The 11,121-nt window shown below is 43.5% G+C and overlaps 1 protein-coding gene across 1 annotated transcript in view; it reads left to right on the top strand.

The window, feature by feature from the left end:
- The window catches only part of PKP4 (plakophilin 4), a 266,647-nt gene that overhangs the window by 229,163 nt on the left and 26,363 nt on the right, over positions 1–11,121 (top strand). Inside the window, exon 13 of the mRNA XM_045298126.1 lies at positions 9,827–10,010. Within this exon, the coding sequence (XP_045154061.1) occupies positions 9,827–10,010 (184 nt within the window). The remainder of the gene's footprint in view (positions 1–9,826; positions 10,011–11,121) is intronic.

The following is an 11,121-nucleotide window of genomic DNA, read 5'->3' as shown; positions in this document are numbered from 1 at the left end:
CTTCTGGCTGATTGTCCACGGCGTGTGAGGCTGGACATTTCTGCCTTTACGCTCATGCTGGGAACAGACGAGGGGGCTAAGTGAATGCCTGGAAGCTGTAAAAGCCAGCTGTGAATCAGTGACTTTTCCTCGGGCGAATCTCTCTAATAGTGTAAATGGCTTAATGCTGTCGGAGACTGGAGTCACCTGAATAACAGTGGTCACTGGCCCGCTGCCCACTCTGCTGCCCTCGGCCCTCTTCATGGCGATTTGATCAGCATTCTCTGAGGAGGATTGCCTTTTATGCACCCTTTTACAGACACTTCTCTGAAGGAAAAGACCCGATGTTCATGCACGCTAAGGCGATTCTCAGTCAGCACTTGTAAATTGTAAGCTTGTTTATTTTCTGTGGAAACACCTTTCCGGAGAATGTAGGACTGTATGGCTAATTACGTCATTAATCCTCCCCACCGATCCTCCAGGTTTTAGAATTACCTAGAATAAAGAAAAATATACTGAAATGCAAATGCGGTTCTGCAAAGGGCTCTCTAGAAGTTGATAGATCTTTTCCTGGAATCTGTGATCTACCGTCTTTGTTCCTGAAAAGAAATCACAGCAAAGCCATCTAGCCCACATACTCTCTGAAGACACTGAAGACCTATCACCCACGTCTTTCTGCCAGGGATGAAGTTCACCAGCTGGAGGGAACCCCCCTTCCGACGGTCTCTGGGCCTTCCCTTCCCCGCCGCCCCCCACTACATAGCTTGCTTGCTCCATTTACTTCAGACACGGTGGCCACAATTCGAGGGCTGTCTGGGCCAGCACCTTGTGGAGCAAGCGACTCAGCCAGAAGCACCTGGTACTCCGGAAGGTCACAGCCCTAGGGAGCAATTCTGCTGTGCACACAGAAGGCTGCCCTGAGTCAGAATCCACTCAAGGGCAAAGACAGTAACTGGGGGAAGAGCTTTGGGAAGGATCTAGGTGCACCAAACAGGGAGAGGCCCCGGCAGACAGGAACATCTGCCCTGGGAGGCTCCATGCGCTTCTCAGATGGTGGCATGTCTGTCTCTCGGCATGACCTTGCACCAGGCTTGTCTTCCTCAGAATTCCTCCACAGCAAAACCAGCCTCCCCTCCTGCCCTGCTTTTAGGGTCCAGTGCACCTGAAGGCCTCTCTCCTACCCTGGTTCGTCACTCCAATTCCACTGCAGTGGTCTCCAGTCATGCTCAAGAGAAATCGACAGGCTCTCAAACACGTGTAAGGGCAGCCTGGCCTCGTGGAGAATGGGGCTTTTTGAGCTCGTTACTTTTCAGCTCTGTGACCCCAGGCATAAGTCACAGTGCCCTGTCAGACACAGCCCCTGCTTCTTGGTGTCATTGTGAGAATGTGTGTAGAGTACCTAGCACCCTGGACATGGAAGTCAGCATCATGTCTCCTCCTACTCTCTGGAGACACTTTGTCACAGCAAAAGCCTCCTGAGAGCCAAGGTCTCGCCTACCACTCTTGCTCAGAATCTGGCATAAATTGAACAAGTGTCTGCACCAGTGCTGTCCAATAGGAATATGATGTGACCTGCATACATGATTCTAAAATTTCTAGTACCCATATTTTTAAAAAGGAAAGGGAAACCACTTGTATTATTTAAACCAGTGTATCCAAAATAGCATTTCCCCTTATAATCAACATGAAAATTATCGCACGGCGTTGTTTGCATTTTTTTAAAAACCACATCTTTGTAAACCAGTGTGTATTTTATACTGTAGCACATCTCAGTTTGACGTAGCCACGTGTGGCTGACGGTTGCGGTGGTAGGTAGCCTAGGTCTGTGCAGGCTCTTTCTGTGTGGTGTGTATTCAGAAGGCAAGAGGGGGCGGTAGCATGCAAGTGGCCATTTTGTGACAGAACAGTGTAACCCTAGCATCTTCCCAACAAAAAAAACTACGGCGATTCCTCCTTTTTTTTCATCTCTACATAGGGTAAGGGGAGAACCTTAGGACTTCAAAGAAAAGGAAGGGAAATGCACTTTTACTAGGCAGTAACAAGGGAAGGATGAATTCGAAGCAAGTGCAAGACTCGCTGTCCACTGACCTTCTCTACTGTCAACAAATTGTGGTTTTTCAAGGTGCACACATACCCTGGCTCCTATATGTAATCTACAGATTATCATGTTTGTCTTGACATCAAAATATTTTGACTCAAAATATTCTATATCCTGTTCTGAAGAGTGCATGCATGGTGAATATACATGATGCCAGCGTGTTCCAGCAAACCCATCAATGTAGAAGTGCCAGCAAGGGATCAGCACCTCTACCCAGGCAGGGCTCCTGACCCCAGAGAGCTGGAGCGTAGTCATGACAACTGACTCCTTCTGATGCTTGTTCTGTACCAGGAACTCTGGAGCCAGGAACCCATCGTCCATTATCTTGCTCAATGGCCTTCACTCCCCTAAAGCTTGCATCCTTCCATAAATCTGTCCTGTGGATGTCTTCCGAGGGGTCATGAGTGAGACAAAGCATCAAGGACAGGCACTGAGAATAAAGCTCACTCATAAAAGGAACTGTTGGGGCATGCTTGGTGGCATTTCTGGTGTATCTTTCCGGCTATCTTTTCCCCATTTTGTGTTGTTCACAAGCACTTGTTTTTTGGAGATGGGCATAAATTGAAGGCTATATAAAAATGAAAGAAAAGCAATTGGGTGGTAATACTGTGTCTGCTGCCATGGAAATCACATTTTCCAAATGTTATCTGCTTAGTTGCTATTATTTAATTAATCAGGAAAATCAGCTTCTAATTTGACTATAAAATTAACAGTTGGCCATTAGAATAGCTATAAAGCTAGCTTTAAAAAGTGAGCTCTTTCAGAATTCTGCAGTTAGGATTTATGTGAAATGGTATTTTAATTACTTTATTCATTCTTTGTAGGGAAAATGAACTTTCATCTCTCATGGCAGTGTTTCATTGTAATTACTTGTTACTTATAATTATATGTACTTTTTTTCTGTGGCAGAGAATAAGCAATACTTGATTCAGTAATATGCATGAAATTCCCCAGTATTTTCTAACTTAATTTTTATATGTATGTTCTTGGTCCTTACAACGAAAAACTAATTGCTTTAAGTTAAATAAGCTTCAAATTTCCTCAGCCAAATTTGGTTTATTTTTAACTTTTCTGTTTAGGAACCAGGAGATAATGGAGTATGCTGCTAAATATTTTTGAAGCACATTTTGCATTAGGATGTCGGAGCTGGGGGTTATCAGGTTGAGGGAGAATGCTGATCCTTAGGCTCTCCATTTTCTCATCGGTCTTGCTACATCTGGGAGTTGGTATCTTTTCTACTCATTTCTTACTGCCCTAGGAACAGTCTCCCTGAAGTATTAAATGGAACCCTGGACAGAATAAGTGGAGAGAACATTGTTTTATTGCTGGTTTAGCGAGGCGGACAGCATGCAGGTGTTATTAGCTGGTCTTAACGATGATGTTTTTGACTTTTAGTAGAAAGGCCATGTTAATCAGCCCCAAAACTAAGGCTTTTAAATTTAATCAAACCTTTTTACCCAATATTGGTTGATCAGAGTGCTCATTTTGACTTTATATTTATTACCTTAAAAAATGTGGAGAAGAAAAAAATCAGTAACTTGACATTTACTTTGATGTTCCAAATGGTTAATTAAATAAATACCAAATATTGTGGCTCTTTGTGTTACACAGGAAAGAATAGGATTAGCAGGAAAATATGAAACACAACACGAAGGATGATAAAGCTGCCCTTTAAAGGCTATATCTCAAGCCAAAATAAAACCCTTCCCTTTTTTCTGGTCAAGAATCACTGGACATTTTTTGGAGTTACAGAAATGAAAGCCTAAACTTCTGTAGTAGACTGGTTGTAGAATCAATAAGTCATCCCCCTGGACTGAAAGGTAGCACAGTCAGCTTGTCTGCTGAGGGTTATATATTTTAAAATGGTATTACATTTTATAATTTTGCAACGTTGATTCTTTCTATTTTGCAGCTTGGGGGTTGAGATGTTTGGTGTATTCGTGAAACTGCTCGCTCTAGGTTCTGTGAAGTAGAGAGGCAAAGAGGACTTCTTCATTTCCCATAGCTAAGCTAACATTACAGGTGGTAGTGTGGGCCACTTTCCCTTCTGTTCTCAGTGTGAAGAACAGGCAGGAGTGGTGACCCAGCGTCTTAGGTCTTCTAAGTTTTCCAACCATCTCTTCTAGTTACAGTTCTTAAACCACTTCTGAACACGCAGTTTTAAGAAAGGGCTCAGTGAGAAATACCACTTAAGAATTAAGTCTAACAGGCAGAAATAAAAGGGAGGTCAGGAAATAAATACAGGACTTATTAGCAAAAAATAATAATAATTTTGAGCACCTGCTGTGTGTCCTACACATGTGCAGTAGTACATATAAACTCCTGGATGATGGCAAGAGCATTTATGCTTGATATATTTGCCTAATGATAGAAATAATTCCAGAGGTTTTTTGATAGAATTTTGTAATACCATCAATTTAGTCATGGCAAATAGCTTTTTTTCAACAACATGGACAATGACTACACATATGGGCCTCAACAGGTGGAATACACGGGAATCAAATCATCTATGTACCTCTGTAAAGAGATGATGGAGAGGCTCAGTAACATCAGTTAGAACAAGGCTATTGGCAGATGATGGAACAGACCATCGGTTGCTCCTATGCAAGTTTAAGAGTACGAAAATGGAAACAAGTCCATGAGAGTCGAGTGTAACTCTGAGCCTATCTCGCATGAATTTAGAGACCCTCTCAAGATGGATTGGACACATCGAACTCTGATGACTGACAACCAGATAAGTTGTAAGATGGCATCAAGGACAATTATAAATAAACTATAAGAAGTTAAAATACAGGAAAGAAAAGACCAAAATAGATATCAGAAAAGATTCTGAGACTTGTTCTTGACTGAGCAAGTCAAGAATGAGTGAATGGAAGAAATTAAATGTTGCCATGAATTGTACAAAGACCTGGAGTTAGAAAACCAAAAAGAAAGAACACAACATTTCTCAAACTGAAAGAACTGAAGAAAAAATTCAAGTCATACGCTGAAATACTGAAGAACCGTATGGGCATGATCTTGATCTGCGCAGGAAGCAAGCAATAAGAGAAAAGGGAAGGAGTACACGGTCATTGCACTAGAAAGAACTGTTCGAAGTCAATATGTTCAAGAACTGAAGGCCTTGGTGAAAAGTCAAGCTCCAGGAACTAATAGACATCAGTTGAGATGTTTCCACAACCAGGTGGAATGTTTGAGATACTTGCCCATCTGTGCCAAGAGATTTGGAAACCACTCTCTGGCCAACTTACTAGGAGAAATCCATCCTTCCCATGGCCAATCCCAAGAAAGATCATCTAACGGGATGTGGAAATTGGGAGCAAAAGCATTAAATTAACATTAGCTTGCCAGTAAAACGTTATTGAGGGTACTTTTTTAAGATGGTTGCAGAAATTCATTAACAGCAAACTGCCAGAAAGTCTAACCCGATTCAAAAGAGGACCTGACAGCAGAGAATACCAGAAAAAAGTTTACTTGTGTGTCGTTAGCTATACAAAGTCGACTCTGTGGATCACAAAAAATGTGGATAACGTGGCAAAGAAAGCGTATCACAGAACTCTTCATTGTGCTCGTGGGTCCTGTACGTAGACCAAGTCATAGCACTCATTGTAACAGAACAAGGAAGATTGTGTGTAAAATTGAGAAAGGTGTACATCAGGGTTGTATCCTTTCACCATAATTATTTGGTATGTATGCTGAGCAAATAATCCAAGAAGATGGAGTATATGAAGAATAATGTGATAGCAAGTTTATAGGGAGACTCGTTGACAACCAGTAATACGCATATAACACAGCCTGGCTCACTGAAAGTAAAGGCAGCTTAAAGCACTTCCTGAGAAGATCACAGACTACAACGGTCAGTAAGGACTGTACCTCACCATGAAAACAGTCCCCACAACTGGACCAGTCGGCAGCATCAAGAAAGGAAGAAACTGTCAAGAACTTCATTTTACTTGGGTCCACAGTCAACATCCTGGGAATCAAGAGATAAAGCAATGGCTTGCATTGGGCAAATCTGTTGTTGCAAAAGACCTCTTTAAAATACTTAAAAGCAAAGATGTGACTTGGAGGATAAAGACAAGCCTGCTCCAAACCATGGTATCTTTAATCATCTCATGTGCATGCAAAAGCTGGAAGTGCATGCAAAATAAGGAAGACCAAAGAAGAATTGATGCAAAATATATCTCGGAGGAAATACAACCAGATTGCTCCTTAGAAGCAAGGATGGTTACCTTGGTCTCACCTACTTTGAATGTGGTGTCAGGAGGGACCAGTCCCTGGAGAAAGACATTGTGCTTGGTAGACTAGAGGGCCAACAGAAAGGAGAAAGGCCTCCACAGAGGGATCGGCACAGGATCAGGCAGTGTCTCTCACTGCTGCATTGTGCATAGGGGTCTCTGTGAGTTGGAAGAGAGCCAACAGCACCTCACAATATACTGTCCTAGGGAAATCTATATCTCGATTAAACTTAGAAATAGCAGTCATCCTTTAAAAAATGAGTCGAATTTCAAACCTATGAAATAAGTTAGTGTGGATTTAAGTCCTTTTCTGTAGCTTCCCTCTTTAGAGTAGATCGAAGGAGCTCAATGCCTGTCACAGATTAAAATCCCAGTAAATGGTGATGTCACTGTTGTTTATATTGATTTGTGGATGTTTATGCTGTGTTTGAACTCATATAAAGATAATACCTAGCAGTAGTGCATCCTGTACCATATATAGCTCCACTGACCTGAATTTCTGGGAAGAAGAAGAAGAAAAAAAAGCAGGACAAAAATCCTGGAAGTAACAAGGAAAATCAAGGAATCTTCAAGCCTGTAAGCTGTCTTCCTGCCAAGAGTAGGGGGAGGAGGAACGGAAAGCAAACTTACTTGCCAAGAATCAGAGCACCAACTGGAATCCAGGTTTGACTGTGCTTAAAAACCACCCTCATCTTAGACATCTTCCCACCTATGTTTGTGACTCAGGCTATTGGATTTCATGTAAAAATGAATCTAATTTTGTATAAAGGGTGTATGACCTGACAGCTTTTACACACCACAAACCTGCCTTGCATTTGATTTTACTGGGATGTGTTTAGTCTGTGAAGCAGGAGGGCGCTGATGAGCATCTGCCGCTTTCCCCTGTGTGTGGAGATTTGTGAAGTGAGGAGTTTGAACAGCTTTGGCAGGGAGAGAATTTGCTTGAGAGACATTAGGAATCACATGTTCTAAAGTTAGCCGTGGAAGAGCTTAGAAAATAGCCATTGCCCCATGCATTCTCAAGACAGCTGCAGCCACTGTAGCTGGCTCACCCCCAGGCAGGTCCTACAGGTGCTGAGGGCTGGGTGTCGATGGCCTGGTTAGCAGGAAATGTGAAAAGCCACATTCTCCACTGTCGCAGCAATATGTCTGCCTGTGTCACCCACCCTGATATGCTCCCACCCATGTGCTTTCCTACCTCTTTCCTCCATGATTTAGGTCAGGACAGACCGCCAAAGAATCATTTCTCATCCTTAACTCCCTGATCCCTGCCATGATCAGTCCTCTACTGTTCTTCCCCACCCCAGGCCCACGGCTTCAATGATCTTTTCAACATGAAACCCTTTCTTCAAAGAGAGCTTCCCTTGAAGCTCAGTACTGAGAATAGATCTGCATGGCGCTGCTCTGGCTGGGTGGGGTAGGGGTCTTGGCGCCACCGATGCCAGGCAGTCCAGTGAAGCCCAGAGTTCAGCGAGCACAACTTTAAGCCCAGAACAATATATAGAAATATGTAGCCAACTGTATAAGACTCCATGAAGAAACAGCTCTGTCTGTAGTCATTCTGTTTACTTTGTAAGCAATTAGAGTGTGTACTATGGACTTACTAGTATCTTATCTGTGTAATAACTAGAGGAACACGGGTCTGGTATGTTGGGTAGAAGGAGCTTTCAGAGATGAAGTGACATCTGTACTTCTTCCAGTAGTGGACTGCCTAACCCCTACCCGCCTCCTGCCCCCACCTCTCAGTGAAGTCCTGAAAGGCTTCGCTTGTAGTGGGAGCAAAGGGAAGGACCAGAGACATGGTAAGTCTTTAGGGAACAAGGCAGCCACATCAGTGAGGTCTAGAAGCTAAAACCAAGTGGAAGGAGAAGAGTGTGGGCACAGAGATGAAGCAGAACTCTGGACCCTGCGCACTGGTCCAGGGCAGAGCACACGCAGCAGTGCCATTCGTGACCGTTCACTCATGGATGGGTCAGAATGGAAAAGTCCAGGCAGAGTGCCAGAGAAGGGACAGTCTTCACTCAATTCGTACTCAGAATTTTATTTTTAACTATCTTCAGTTCTCGTGCTTTGTTTTTACTCCTCCTTCCTTAAAAACCCAACAAACACAGGTGTGGAGGGGAGACCCTGTGAGTTCTCTCAGACCTCCCTCCTTCTCCGGGCCTCTAGAGGACCAAACAGGCTGCTTTCACGCCGGGTCCTTCAGCTACCTCGCACTGTAGCAGCACTTCTCCATCCCATCTTTGCCCAACGTGCTGATGCACTCCAACTCCCGCCTCATCGATAGAGCCGCAGCATCTCGGAGTGTCGGGAGTTCAAAAAGCACTGAGCCAGGCTGGTGAGGGACTTCAGCCCAGAGGAGAGCGACTGTACCACCTTTCCTTTGCCCGTCCCTGCTTTCTCAGGAGAATGGATGCATGAGAAATGGCCTCACAGAGTACACAAGGTGTACTCTTGAATTCACTCTAATTTCTCAAGCAGCAATCATTAGAAAATGTGCCATACAACTTAATATGCATCAGTGTGGCCAGAAATTTAAAACCCCTAAAATGTTTTTCAATTTAATTTACACTGTAAGATAAGCTACATTTAAAGTCTGTTATCCTAGCAATTCTGGTCAACTGTGTTCTGAGTCATTTTTAAGTTATTGTTAGTCTCACCCATATCTTCAAAAAGGGAACATCAATAGCTTACACTTCTGAAGCACCTGGTAATAAACTCTTAAAGTCAAAAAGAAGTGCTTAGTCCTCATCCAAATATAGAAGAGGAAGCAAATAAAGCAACATTCTGTCTCAATAAAGTACTACAGCATTCAACTTAAGCCTGAGCTTCCTGGTAGCAAATGAAAGAAAGGGAACCATTATGAAGAAAAACATACCAGTCCTTCAAAAGACAAGGGAAGAACCATTCTTTCCCAGTATTAAAATTCTAGAAATGCTTGTATGAGACAATGAAGTGAACAGCGGGTTACAACAATCACAGAATGTCTTATTTACAACCCTCTCTTGCATCTCTCCCTACGCCTCCCCCCACACTGAGACATTCACCATTTGTTTAGCAAAAAGGGGCAGCATCTACTCAAGGACAGAAGTTCTGAAACGTTAGGAAGGGGGAGGAATGGGCCTAGGAAACCTAGGGAGGAGGTGGGGTAAACGATGCCAAATTAAGGGGATTACAATCCATGAGATGAAATAAAATGCATGAATTGTTGAATGGTAAATTGATGATCTGTTTTGTCACGTTTCATCAATTCGCAATAAAAAGATTTGGGTTTTTGTAATTGCTCGACAAAAGCCACAATCATACCTGGTGGTTGAGCATAGGCACTACAACTTAGAATTATGACGGCAGCACGTAGCTAGGGGCCACCCTTCACCTGGTTGCAAATGCAGGTCAAAGATGAGGTTGAGAATAGACTTGACTCGCATCTAGTTGGGCGGATATGTTTGTTTCTTGTATTCTCCGGACTTCAGGGTCTCCGAATGGCGGTTTGACGTTTGAAAATCTCTTCTAGGGGTTCTTTGGAATTTGTCCTCATGTGATTCTGTGAAGATGACCATCATCCGTGATGCTCTCTCCACCTTAACAAACACTGTGATCGTTCCACACTCGGGATGGAACAACTCTTCTTTTGATGATGACCATAAAATTAAGTTCCAGACCTCACTAGTCCTGCGGAACACGACAGGCTGTCTGAGGTATGTGCTTTACTTATTCTCTCTCGTTGATTTCAAGATGATATAGTAAATGTCATTATAGAGAAATTATTAAATGCATTCTAAGAGAACTTTATTTTATGTGCATCGAAGATTCCAGGTTTGTTTCAAAACGCCGTCCACTGGACTTTGTTATCCTGTGCAGAACGTCTTATGCGAATAGACTTGTGGCCTGAAGGAAGTTCTCTTTGAAATGGTTCTTCTGTGGGTACTCAGGCCTTTTCAGACCGAGATTTCTGCCTAAATCCTGGTGCTTCAGTATTTTCCGCTTTAACCGCATGTTTCTGGTTACCTCATTCTGATTAGTGATGTTAGCAGCCTGGTTTTTGCTTAAGTGGGTGATGGTTATAATCGGTTTGCCTTTGAAGAGTACAAAGATGTGTATGTGATTTAAGGCACCACTGGTTAGAATAAATTAATGAAAATGAGCCCCAATACATTTTCGCATTTAAAATCTATAAAGCCTCATATTGCACATAGTGTTGATTATAGCTTGCCATTAACAATCACTGGCTCCATATCTACTCGATTTCCCCACCTGAAGTCTGCCCTGCGGTCTGACACATGTGTCCCAGGCAGAGTGGTGTCTGGCCTCCAGCCAGCTGGCCTGACTACCAACCCTGAGCCTCAGCTTCCCCATCTGCAACATAAGGATAGTGATACCAACTGTGGAGGTGTAAGGACCTGGCAACACACACACATGGAGTGTGCTTAGTATCGCCTTTGACACATGGCAGCACTCATTGCACAACACATAGCATGTAAGTGGAGATGTCTCAATATCTCTACAACAGAGACTGAGAGGGGGAGGGTGCACCAGCTGGTGCTGTCCTGAAACCACTGTTCCACTGTTTATGGCAAATGAGGGGGATGGAAAAAGTCAAGCTCTTCTAACTCGGACCTCTGCTCACAGAGGGTGTCGCAGCTCGTACTGATCATCAGGGGAAGCAGCATCCTCCCCGCCAGGCTCTGGCCCCGTCAGGCCTGAGGAAAAGCCCAAAGGCGGGAATCACCCTCAGGTTCTTCTCCTCCAGTGAACCAGGGCTGCGAACTTTTAATGACTACCACTGTGTGCCAGGCAGCCTCCTAGGTC

Source organism: Echinops telfairi, unplaced genomic scaffold (genome assembly GCF_000313985.2).
Source record: "Echinops telfairi isolate 266 unplaced genomic scaffold, ASM31398v2 ScPeMD7_4;HRSCAF=17, whole genome shotgun sequence".
In the NCBI taxonomy this organism is placed as follows: domain Eukaryota; kingdom Metazoa; phylum Chordata; class Mammalia; order Afrosoricida; family Tenrecidae; genus Echinops; species Echinops telfairi.
Note: the sequence above shows the minus strand (reverse complement) of the source record. Positions and strands in the feature narration are given on the sequence as shown.